This window comes from Diachasma alloeum, unplaced genomic scaffold, assembly GCF_001412515.2.
Source record: "Diachasma alloeum isolate Michigan unplaced genomic scaffold, Dall2.0 Dall_scaffold_00194, whole genome shotgun sequence".
In the NCBI taxonomy this organism is placed as follows: Eukaryota; Metazoa; Arthropoda; class Insecta; order Hymenoptera; family Braconidae; genus Diachasma; species Diachasma alloeum.
Window position 1 is genome coordinate 1,609,505 of NW_021680359.1, and position 13,763 is coordinate 1,623,267.

Consider the following 13,763-nt stretch of genomic DNA (forward strand, 5'->3'; position numbering starts at 1 on the left):
GTCAAAAAAAGGCCTCCTATCGAAATAGACATGTGATATTGAATTTGAATCTTGGCGGCATAAACCTAGTGGAAAAATGTCGGTGATGATAGGGACCCTACGTCGTTCTAGTAACCTTCACGCACGCACCTTTTTAGCATTGTGACAACTGTGCGCTATCTCCCACCCTCGATGGCATAACCATTATAATTAGCCGCCTACGAATATTACGGGGGCTCCAGCTTCACCGCAGTGTCACCAAATCTGCCTCGAATGATCAGATTATTTCACAATAAAAATCGTTACAAGTGGCACAACGGGAGAGTGCCTTTCAGGCAGTAATTGGTGAAGTTTTTTCGAGAATAACAAGTGTCGTGACAGTTTGATACCGAGAGTTTGAGGAATATGGTTATATTTAGTGCATGACGTCTAGTCTTCCTGAGACGTTACGGGTCCACCCCCTCTGCCGCAGTAATAATCTCTATTTGAAGCAGTTAATTGTTTAAAAAACAAGTTGAAGTTTTTAAGGAGAAAAAATGGAGGATATATTCCAGTGGTGTCGTGAAGGAAACGCTATGCAGGTTCGGGTTTGGCTCGATGATACTGAACATGACATGAATCAAGGGTATGGGAATTTACCTTATTTGGATGAGTGTTGCGGTTCCATCGCCTTCTCCTTCTCTTTTGATGACTTATATTCACTTCAATGTTATTTGTTACATCTCATGAGTAGGATTATTGCTCAACTGCTTTGTTATTTACTACACAACCTAACAGTAAAGTAAAAAAACGGAACAAGTTTGTTCGCCTGAGAGTAGGGGAGAGTAGGGTAAAATGGACACTTTAGACTTTTTTCAAAATAATAACTCAAAAACAAATGTAATAATAGAGCTCAGTTTAGGTTCATCACAAAGGGGAAGAATTGTTCTTTGTATTGAACAAAAAATTATTAAATTTTATCAATACTTCAACCCCTCATTAACACTTTAAAAAAAGTCAAAAGTGTCCGTTTTACCCCAACCTCCCCTAGATGAGTTTTTTAGAAACATTTTAAATCTAAGGGCAATGGACGTAGTTTTATAGAGATTTGTATTTGTAAAGCTACGGAAAAGGGTTGCATCAAAGTATTTCAATGTCCTCTGGATTTAGGAATAGGGGAGGGTAGGGTAAAATGGACACTTTTGACTTTTTTAAAAATATTCATAACTCAGAAACAGATTTATCAATTGAGCTCAAGCTCATCACAAAGAGGAATCATTGTTTTTCAATTGGAAAATAAAATTATTCCATTTCATGAACAATTCAACACGTCATGAATATTTCAAAAAAGCAAAAGTGTCCGTTTTACCCTACCCTCCCCTATGTTGGAAGGCTTTATTTTTAAATGAAATGGTCATATTCTGTTTTCTTCCTGCAGCACTAATTATGGTGATTCTCATTCATTTAATCAATGTAAATTAATCGGCTTTTATTCCATCACGTTACTATTATTACCAATTTAGTGAAATGGTAACCCCATTATTTACTAAGAGTGAGAAGAAGGCGGTGAAATGGATACTTCTACCTTTTTTACTTCCGAATGGAGGCCTCCTTTTTGACCGATTTTTGGATTTTCTAATTCCGGTAGTAAATAGCGTAGAATGTTAGGAAACGTGAAGAAATAATGTTTTTAGGGTCATGTCTGTATGTTTGTATCCGACAACTTGGGTTTTTGGTGATTATTTTTCTCACTCGGATTTCAGCCAATCAGAGCGCATTATGCAGTATTTGAGGCTGTCAAACAGTTTTATTTTGGAAATGTCTAAAAAATTTCCGACAGAAATTCACTGGTAGCTTTTCAAATGTTTCTCATCTTTCACCAAAATTCACGTTTAATATTCTGTGTGACAGATAAACAAAAAAGTGGGTTGTCAATGTATCCGGATGCTTTTCACAGCACTCTGCTTGGTCGAAATCCGGGTGGAAAAATAATCCGTCAAATACTACTCGGAAAACGAGTGTGTCGAATTTTGCAGAAAAATTTTAAAATTTTAAACCTGCAAAATTAAACACAATCGTTTCTAGGCAACGAAGCTATCGGAAAATATCCGATAATTTTGAAGCACTATTGGTATTACTACTGATTAATTTTGAGAAAATTCAGCATAAATATGGTGAAATTTGTAGATATAATCTGAAATTTTGGCTCATTGTAGCTATTTTTGAGCTCAACTTTAACGCGCTGTTTCAGTTCGATCGGTTCAGTAGTTCCTCAGATATAACACGTTATTTAAATTTCGTTTTTACTCAATATATCAAAAACTACTGCCGGTTTCAGTTTTTTTTTCAAAATACTCATCTCGATGGTCTCTATGTAAGTCAATCAGAATATATAGACTCTTTAATACAGTTTGGACATATTGCTGTTTTTCCGTTTTTTATGAAAAATCTTGTATGCCCGATAACTTGAGAAAAAGAGTGATTAAAGTTTTTTGTTTTCCAAAAATTAACGTCTACCGACACAAGGACGATTCTAACATTCACCGCATGCAAGGGGTATCGTTACCGCTTAATTGCAGGAAAAAATAGTCCTCATAGCAATATCGTTGTCTCTAGATTTCGAAATAGTCTGTGAAAACTGATTTTGAAATTGAAATTACTAATTTTGTTTTGCAATTATAGTCCTCAATAGTTCTCTCCGTTCTTTCCCATCAGTCAATTGATCTTTCAAGTTATTGGCATCCATTCCCCCAACTGACTTCAATTAATATTCAATTACTTCGATGATTCTCAACATTTCAAAAAATTTCATAAGTATCCATTTTGTCCCGCTCTCCTCTTTACAATAGTCTAGTAATAGACAACAGCAATAGTCGAGAAAAACGAACACTATAAATCGATGCGATTTTCTTTAACATCTCCGAATGGAACGGAAATGGATATATTTCGTAGATTTTTCTGTAGAGACCAACGTTCACATAAACATCTTCCACTCTTCGTCCCTTCGCTTTGGGATATTAAAAAAAAATTATCTTGGAGAGTGATAATCTTATTCTATTTTATCCCTGAAGCAATCTTGAATTCCTGTAATTCTCATTTATTTAATGAATTTTTCAGTTCAGCGCCATCCATTCTATCAAATTGACTATAATGGGTATTGCATTACCTCATTATTTACCATGCAATTTCGTAATGAAGTAGCAAAAGCTGGTAATTTAACTTAAGAACTAACGTACCCTTGCATGTATTGAATTTTAGAATCGTCCTAGAGTCCATATTTATTACTTTTTGGAAATCAAAAAATTTCAGACACTGCACAATATAGTGATGGAGTGATTGAAGTTTTTTGGTTTCCAAAAATAAATAACTATGGGCGCGAGGACTATTCTGAAAGTTAATCCATGCAAGGCGTTACCGCTTAATTAAAGGAAACGTGAGTTTTGAATAAATCAAATTTTTCGCAATCGAAGGAAACAATAATCCTCATAGCAATTTTGCTGTCTCTAGATTGTGAAATATTCTGTATAAACTGATATTGAAATAATTAATTTTGTTTTCCAATTGTAATCCTGAATAGTTATTTCCCCTTTGTTAATTGACTTTTCAAACTATTGGCATTCGTTCCCCCCGAATAACTTCAATCAATCTTCAATTACCTGATTATGCACTACAATAATCTACATTTACTTGTGGAAACAAAAAATATTATTAGTCAAACTAATGTGAGTCTAAATACGGTTTCGGTCAAGATGTTTGGCACTACAAGAGTTGGACACATTTTCATAAAGCGGTTTCGTAGAATAAAAGGAGAACTATAACAATTATTTTCGTATAAATCTATCTACGTCCTCCAGATCTAACTATAATGTCGGAGTATTGCTCTCGGAGCGAAGGGGATGGATTCTAAAATTACTACTTCGTTAGATACTTCATTATTCACTGTTTATTACACAATTTACTCGCAAAATAGAACCAGAGATAATGTAATTGAAGTTCACAGCGGACGAATTTCCAGAAATATCTTCGAGTGAAAAGGACATGTATTTTCGTAGAGACCTCATTGGCAGAGCAGAATGAGAACTACAGTAATTGTTCTAGCTGCAAACCCAATTGGTTTTGTTCTTAATAAAACCAAATTAACAATTAATAATAATGAAAAGAGCTGTTATGAAAATTTGTATCTCTTGTGTCGTTTTGACATATTTTCGATCAGCTGATTGCGAAATGAAATTGACTTATTCCGGCTCGCACACTGAGGAAAAAAATATATTTTTGCAAAATATCTATTTATTTGAGAGAAATATGCATTTTTTCAATACCGTATTTCTCCAGTCGAAGCATTCCCAGCCAATTCTCATTAGGTTTTAATTATGACAATTATATTGCTCTAGAAGATGATCATGTTAGTTATGACATTGAGTGTACTCCTTCAATAATTCAGTAGCGAAGTGGTAAAAGGAGATAAGTCAATTTTGACTATTGACCAGTTTTCAATCATTATTTCGGAATCTAAGGGAGATGGCAACATTTTTGTTATAACCTTTTTTGTGGAGCCGATTGAGTGCTACAATAAATGTAATTACGAAAATTTCGCTATCTCCCGTAAATTTGGAAACATTCCTCAAAAATTCAACTGGGAGATAAGTCGACTTATCTCTGTTTACCACTTCACTACTGATTTGTTGTAGCTCTCAATCGGCTCTACAAAAAAGGTTATAATAATAATTTTGTTATCTCCCTTAGATTCCGAGATATTCATTGAAAACTGGTCAATAGTCGAAATTGACTTGTACCGTTCTACCACTTCGCAACTGAATTGCAAACATTAAAAAATCAATCGAAATTCTTCCCTCTAGAAAATACGAAATTTAGGGAAACTGAATAATCATTGGAGGAGTTCATCCAAGGTCATGTGCAACATAGTCATCCTTTAGAGCAATATGATTGTCACAATTGAAACTTAATCAGGCTTGCCTGAGAATGACTCAATTGAAGAAATATGTTTTTGACAAAATAAATACTTTTCTCAAGTAAATGAATATTATCAAAAATATTTTTTTTCGCAATGCAACTTCATTACTTCATTATTTAATTCCAATCACTTTTTCGCACATCGTGATGAAAAATTTTTGAAACAATTTTAAACTGACTCGATCAAAGAGATGCAATTTTGACCAAATAAATGCTTCTCTCAATTAAGGCCCGGGGGGTGGATTATCTTTGGTGATGATTGGTAATGATTACGTTACCTTGGTTGTTTTTTGTTATTTTGATAATCTGAAATGATCTCCAATTGCTATTCAGTTTTACATAGCCCTGGAGTCTCCAAAAATTATGATTGTACAATCAGAAAAACGTTGAAATAAAACTGAACATTTTCAAAGAGCGTTTTTGAATAATATTGGAAAATAAATCCAATAGGGAGGAAATTGCAAATTAATAATTTGACGTATCTAATGGCTGTTAGGTCATCATTTGTGACAGTAGTCAACGGCTGTCAGATCGTTAGTTACCATGATAAATTATCCATTCACTATTTCCTCTCTATCGGACTTATTTCTTAATCTTTATTAAAAATGCTCTTTGAAAATGTCCAGTTTTTTAAATATTTCTTTTTGATTGTACCATCATAACTTTTAGGGGCTCCTGCGTGATGTAAAATCCAATGGAAATTGTGATATATTTTACATTATGAAGATGGATAAACAATCAAGATAACGTTCGAAAGATAATACACCCGGGCCTTAAGGGTGCCAAGTGAATTTGAAAAAAGATTCAAAAAAAATTTTTTCTTTCCCTCCATCATTGGAGAAATATGTATTCATCCATCCGACGAAATTTCAAACCCGCAACCGGAACTAGACATCGAGAAAATAAATGCGGAAAATCCTCTATTTCGCGTGACGAACCTCGAGAAAGCATGGGATCAAATGGGTACGGCGGATTGAAATATCTCTCTTATTCATCCCGGTACCCCATTGTTTTTTGTCGCCATCACATTGAACACATCATTCCCCATATCTTCAAATTTTTTCAAATTTTCCTTGAGTTCCTAGGGGGTTGAAACGTTCAATTTAATCAAAACTCCATAAGAGGCCGTGTATAAGACTGATTTTGTTTATTTAATTTCTCGATATCCATAAGTTCTAAAATTATAAAATTGTCACTGATGTTCACCATCTGTCTAATACTATTAATTAAAAAAATTATCATCGCCAAATTCACTTGACACCCTTAAATGAATATGTAGTAAAAAAAATATTGTTTTTTCTCAGTACAATTTCATGACTACATTGTTTTAATTTCAATCCGTTGAATCAATTTGTCTATCCAGGGATGATCATGGATTTAGTCCGCTTCATTGGTGCGCCAAAGAGGGCCACTCAAAACTGGCGGAGTTGCTGGTGAGCAGAGGTGCGAGGATAAATGCAACAAACCGAGGTGATGACACTCCTCTTCATCTAGCCGCTGCCCACGGCAACCGGGAAATAGTGCAATTGGTGAGTTAATCGCTCAGTTTCTGCCTTTAGTGTCACCACTTCTTTCTAATGATCTTTTTCGGCTCAGCTTCTGCGCAACAGAGCGGACGTCAATGTTACGAATGAACACGGTAACACAGCTCTGCACTATGCTTGCTTCTGGGGGGACCAAGCAGTCGCGGAGGACCTGGTTGCAGCCGGTGCACTTGTTTCAATTGCCAATAAAGACGGGGACACCCCCTTGGACAAAGCCAGAGGGCCCCTAGCCAAACGTCTTCATGGTAATCACAAAAGAAAGCAAACCAGAAATTTGATAAATCCATCAGTAAAGTGGTAAAAAGAGTTGAGTCGTTTTTCGCGCACAATCGAAATTGACGATTCAAGGATTCGAGTATTTTGCTCATTCTATTTTCGTTAAAATGCTTTTATGAACAGTTGTAGTTCAACATCGAAGGTTCCGGTTGAATCCCAGTTAACCCTAGGTCACTGAACATTCTGCAATGATTTTATCATTCAATCATAGAACTTAAATTTAGTGCTCCATTTCAAACCGTTAGGAAACATTTGAATGAAAAAATGTTTCTTTTTCATTATAATTTTTGTCTACTTTCTTCAGTTGAAAAATCCGAAGGCAAATTAAAACGTTTACTTTTTTGGTAGGTTTATAAAATAATCACCAAATTGTTTTTAAATATTATGAACTTTTTTCATAAATTATTTATAAACAATCAGTTTTCTACCCTAAAAATCATTTTTAAAATGTAATTTCTTTTTTTTTTTTTTAAAGTCATTTGAATTAGGCAAATTATCCATGAATTTTATCCCATACAATTCATTTAAGGATGTTTATCCAAAATCGCAAATACTTAAAAAAAAATGATTTTTTTCAACTGAGAGATAAAGATATTCACTTTGATAAAAATTTCAATCCACCAACCCATATTTATTATTTAGAAATGAAATAGATGAAATGCATCAAATACATGCGCTAACATACGCTTATATGTGATAGAATTATTCAAATATTTCCTCTTTTTGCCCGGGTGCCCTAGATTTTTATCTGGCCACTGGATTCAATATGATTTTACACATTACCTTCTATTTTTATTTCTATTTTTAGAGTTTTCTAGTACGTGAATTATCAATTTGAACATAAATTTCATTGGATCCCGTGTATCAGGAAAAATTGATTTATTCATTTCTGCCAAGACTATTGCGATTAATTTTTTTTAACGATAAAAAAGTTAGTTTCATATCGTCGCATTAAAATCAAAGGGGCGTAAGTGCCAAAAAACCCATTTTAAAAGTGAAAGGGGCGTATGTTCCGAATTCCTGTTTTTTCGGTTTTTCATGGAATTTCTGACCAAAAATCGGAAGAAAAAAAAATCTAGGAAAAAGGCGTAATTGCTATATTTCAACGGGAAAGGGGCGTATCTCCACACTTACGCCTGTTTCATTTCATTCAAAAAATGACACTTACCCCCTTTTTACATTATGTGTTGTGCACTTCGGATGACACATTTCATGTTGAAATAAAACGAAAAGGGCGTAAGTCCCACATACGCCTCTCTCTCATTATATCTTAGGTCTACTCGCGATAATGAGTTTTATATTGTTATATCAACATAAAACGCTTTAACTATTTTCTTCTTCCTTTATGGTCTCATTTTCTTCCGAAGTGTTCAAAGCAGTCACGACTCGAAATTTCATACAGATAATTTCCTGAAATTCGCAGTCATAATTTAAAAAAATGAAATAAATTAATGAATGAAATCGAATAAATTTAGAAGAAAATTTTAGAAAATTTTAGTTTAGTTACTGATATTTCTCATGAAATTGTTTCATTCAAGCAAAAAATCAAAGGGAAATAATTTGAACATTCATGATGAGAGGGAGGGAGGGGAGGTTAATGTAGAATCAAATATTATTTATTATTAGGGCTGTAGTGCATGTGATTCCGTTTATACTTGATGAATCAATAGGAACGAACAGTAACAAATGAAGGGACATATATATTGGAGTTACGCCCCTCTGTGATTATTGCTTCAAAAACAAAGGGACGTATGTGCCTGAGTTACGCCCCTTTGGAATTATTCATTCTCAATATGAGCTAGAAAAGAAACAAAAAGTATAAAAAGAAAGAGGCGTATGTGCTGGAGATACGCCCCTTCAGTACTTGCTAGTCGGACTTACGTCCATTTGCCACTTCAGAAATTTGTCCACAAAAAACCTTTCATAAGTTGAGAAAACTCCATTTCGAAGGAAAAAAAAACACGCCCCTTTGGTATTAAGAGAAAAAAAATCTCAGAGAAATGGCACTTACGCCCCTTTGATTTTAATGCGACGATATGTTCTGCTGTCAGCCGAAAAAAATACAGCATTTTCCTTGACCATGAAAACAGATTTATCGACAATTTACCGACACTGGCTAAACATCCTTAACATATTGTATGCTCGAAAATTCCCAAATCTCTAGGGTGGTCCATTCTGAAACAGCTAAAAATAGAAGAAATCGATTTTCTCCATAGAGAGTTTTGTTTAGAGACGATCTTTGGAGAAATTCCCCTACCCCTTCAGATTAGGAAATACAGGGGATGGCAAAAGTTTCGAATCTGCCGATTTTGAAAAGAGCCAAATTTTACTCATTAGCTTCTATTCAATTTATCAATTGAATTTTGATATAATTCAATTTCCGTAGAATTTTGGCACTCTCACAAGAAAAATTCACAGAGAATAAATTTGCTAAGTTGATTCAAGGATGAGCGATGGAGTACTCTTGCCTCCCCTCACATTTACAAAAAAAAATCTTCAAGTTGAAGTAACTTATCTCATTTCACCACCTCGCTGCTGGATGAACTTCAACAGAAGTTCAGCAAGAAATTCTCAACGATAAAAACTGATGACTTACAGATTTGGCGGTGGAGTTCGGCCAAGATCTGAAGAAGATTCAATTCAAAGATCAAAGTTGGCTGGGATTAAAGACCAGAAGTCGTGAGTTGGCAAGCCAAATGCGTGATAAAAAAACTACCCCCAACTGCGTGCCTCTCCTCCTTACAGATTATTTCTTTTCACAGGTGATGCAACTCTATCCAGACACAAGGGGATAAATATGGCTGAACTATCACTACACACACACTTGGCAAGCACCCCAAGCGGCGAGACTTGGCGTGGACGCTGGCAAAACAACGACATTGTCGCTAAAATTCTCAATCTGAGAGAGTGCACAGCTCGCATATCGCGTGATTTCAATGAAGAATTTCCAAAGCTGAGAATCTTTTCCCACCCCAATGTTCTTCCTGTCCTGGGCTGCGTTAATCAGCCACCGCAGCTGGTCACAGTGTCTCAGTACATGGCAAGGGGCAGCCTGCATCGTCTCCTGCACGGTGGTACCGGTGTTGTTGTTGATACAGCACGTGCGCTACGACTAGCACTCGATGTTGCCCGAGCCATGGCTTTCCTGCACGGTCTCGAGAGGCAGAACAGATGTAGATTCCACTTAAACAGCAAACACGTTATGGTGAGTGCCGCCTTCTCTAATTAAAATTTCCACTTCTGGGATTATTTGCTCCGTAGTCCTATTTTCCTCCATTTTTTTTTAGTTCCTCAGAGAACTTTAATGAAAGCGGTTTTTTTATTTAACTACATCCTTCCATTATTTTCCAACTCTATTTACGTTGCCATTCACAAAGACATTTTAATTGAGATTCCTTCTTCCGTTTGTTTTTTCTCATTAAGGCCCAGGTGTACTATCTTTCGAACGTTATTTCGATGTTTTTCTTCATCTCTCGTCATCTGAAATTGTCAATTAAGTCCTGCATCTTGCAGAAGTTTTGAAAAATTATGAATGAATAATAAAAAAAAAGTAGAAAAAATTCTTAATTTTTTCAAAGAGTATTTTTAATTTATATTCAGAATAAGTTGAATAACAAGATATTGAAAAATGTATCTGATTTACGGTGACAAATGGCGGCCTGTCACCCAATATCATGCAGGGGGATCACTGATTTCGTAAATCTTTTCCCACACTGCTCAGAGACATTTATTACAGAAAAGGCTCTTTGAAAAAAGTTGTAATATTTTGGAGAATTTTTTAATCACACTTTTACCACATAGAAATGGCAGATGACTACATATCACTGTTTTGAAAATTGAGATACCTAGCTGTCACTGCCCATGAGGAGTTAGTGTTTTGTTATCCACCAGGGCAAATGACAGCTAATAGATAATTTGCCACAGCGAATTATATATTTGTAGTTTCCACTTTTTTCAACTCATTCTGAATCTGAAGTAAAAACGCTCTTTGAAAAAGTTCAGAATTTTTTCTACTTTTTTTTTATCATTCTATCATAATTTTTGGGAATTTCTACATGATGTACCACTCAATTGACAATTTTGGATTACGAAAGATAAAAAAAATCCAGATAACATTCGAAAGATAGTACACCCGGGCCTTAATTGAAATTACATGTGCTTATGCATTCTCCCTCTTCAGATCGACGAGGACCTCACAGCTCGTGTCAACATGGCAGATTCAAAATTTTCATTCCAAGAAGTTGGGCGAATTTATGAACCAGCATGGATGTCACCGGAGGCACTCAGTAAACGATCCTCTGACATAAATTTGGAGGCAAGCGACATGTGGAGCTTTGCCGTTCTATTGTGGGAACTGGCAACTCGCGAGGTACCATTCGCCGATCTCTCGCCTATGGAGTGTGGGATGAAGGTACATTAATTATTCCTCATAATTACTCCTCTTTCATGACATTCCTCATTAACTCTATTGATGTTGGCTCGTATAATTTAAGATTGCTCTGGAGGATCTACGAGTGGAAATACCTCGTGGAATTTCACCTCACCTCGCTAAACTCATTCGCATTTGCATGAATGAGGATCCAGGTAAACGTCCCTCTTTCGACATGGTCGTACCAATTTTGGATAAAATGAAGCGTTAATTATGATCAATTGTATTGATTTAAAAACGCACAACTTCAATGGTGTTCAATAAATCTAACTCTCGAACTAATATAGATTAAGAATGTATGGAGGAAGTTGTAGAATAACATAGGACTGATTTTTACGATTCCCGAAAATCACTGGTGCTCTCCCCATTCTTTTTTATCACTATTTCAAATGAAGAAATAATTCATGTTATATTTTTTATACAATATTCTCTCTCGAAACTGACCAGAACAGAAAAAAGTCCAGCAATGATTGTGCCTTAATATAATCCAATTGATCATAACCAGATCAATGAAACAAAGTAATTAAATGATAACCAATTGTTGGTAATTGATAAATATATTTATACCAAAAATTTGGTCTTTCTGAAAACAAGATAATTAGAGACATATACACGTTTAATTAATTAACGAAAATATTTTTTAATACATCATGATGGTGTTTCATGACAATGACTGACAAATCACTGTCATTTTTATACATGTTATATGTTGGAGGTCGTCTAAAAATAAATCCTCAAATGTGTCTAAATTTTCTTCTTTCATATTTCACGTGGAAAGTTCCTTTTCCCCGGTTTGATTAAACAAAATCATCGATCGATAACCAATTATTCGTACTTGAGGAATATTTTTATATAAAAAATGTGGCATTTCTGAAAAGAAGATGTTTAGAATCATAGATACTTTTATTTATTTAAAGAGAATAGTTTTGATGACGGTAGATAATGTTATTGTGACAATGACTGGCAATCACTGTCAATTTTATACATGTTATATGGAAAATCATCTGGAAATAAATCCTCAAATATGTCTATGTTCTCGTCTTTCATATTTAATGAAAGAACTTCTTCCTCTCCTGTTTTCCGTTCAGAACGTTCGACAATGATGTCTTGATACCAAACAATTCCGTAGTAATGTGGTAAACGGAGATAAGTCGACTGATCTCCCACTTGAGTTTTAAAGGAATGTTTCCAAATCTAAGGGATATAGCGAAATTTTCGTAATTACATTTGTTGCAGCACTCAATCGGCTCCCCAAAACAGCTTATAACAAAAATTTAGTTATCTCACTTAGATTCCGAGATATTGATTGAAAACTGGTCAGTGGTCAAAATTGACTCATCTCCTTTTACCACTTCTACTGAATTGATCGCAACCAGATCAATAAAACAACATCATCGATGTGTAACCAATCGTTAGTATCTAAGAAATATACTCATGCCAAAAATTTAATCGCTCTAAAAACGAAATGTTTAAAAACATATCGTTCTTTCCTTTTATTAATATAATTCTTCAAGTTTTTACGGATACTTCCTTCCTATTTTACTTTCCGTAGCATTTTTCATTCCCAATGCTATTTCTGGGTGGCCACCATCGTTCGTTCCGAGGCGTTACCTCGTGACCTCCCTGGGCGCTGCGCAGCTTTCCAAAGCTACACTTTTAGAAAAATTATAGAGTTCTCAAACATGTCTTACTTGTGCGTTTTTTTCTAGTTATCAAAATCGTTTTTTTTTTAATTATCAAAAATGCAATTTGTTCACTGCATTTTGGTTCATCCCAATTAAGTGAAAAAATCTCGAAAAAGTCAAAATTTTGAGATTTTTGTTGTAAAATGATATGGCCGGAAGCTGGTTGTGCACACCTTGCTGCATGCCAATCTCAAATCTGTCTACACACGTGTGTTGACCTTGTGCGATAATCTCTCTATTTTTCGACTTTATTTCAGCAACTAAACCTCTCCACAGTTGAGGGTGATTTCTCATATGAACAATTAACCGGTTACCTTCCAGGAAAGGCATCTTCAAACTTCATGTTAAGTCATGTGAAGGTTAACACGTGCGTAGATAGATTTGAAATTGGGGTGCAACCATCTTCCGCTGATTTGATTTTACAAGGAAAATCGTGAAGTTGGAACTTTTTCCGGATTTTTTTCACTCGCTTTGACTCAACTAATTGCGATGAAATCGAATCCACTAAACAAATCGCATTTTCATTAATTCATATTTTGTCTGGGAAAAACTGCGTTCAAATTATTTTTCTTTTTAAATTTTTCAAATTGTTAATTTTAGCCGTTTTCCAAAATTTAAACATTTTTTTTTGTCAACAACTGGACGTGCTGGAATGATTTCTCAAAATAATTTAAAATTAGCATCAAAATATCGATAAGATGGGGTCGATTTGGTTTTCGAGGTCGAATACGTCCGAATTTTGTCGAACCGTGTAATCACAGGCAAGAAATGAATCATAATAGCGTTTTTCTTGCATCATTTACTGAGTCAGTAAGTTCGCCGCGTTCCTCAGCAACCAAAAAAATTTTTTTTTCAACTTTTTGAAACTGTCCTATATGAGATATTTTCAGCCTGAAAAGG

The 13,763-nt window shown here is 34.9% G+C and overlaps 1 protein-coding gene across 1 annotated transcript; it reads left to right on the forward strand.

Moving 5' to 3' along the window:
- The first annotated feature begins 156 nt into the window (after positions 1-156).
- LOC107048485 (integrin-linked protein kinase homolog pat-4) lies at positions 157-12,209 on the forward strand. Its single transcript, XM_015271660.2, has 7 exons — positions 157-604; positions 6,293-6,458; positions 6,526-6,718; positions 9,348-9,428; positions 9,512-9,954; positions 10,930-11,160; positions 11,243-12,209. Exons 1-7 carry the CDS (start codon positions 516-518, stop codon positions 11,387-11,389), a joined length of 1,350 nt encoding a protein of 449 aa, XP_015127146.1. The 5' UTR covers positions 157-515; the 3' UTR covers positions 11,390-12,209.
- Positions 12,210-13,763: the final 1,554 nt, after the last annotated feature.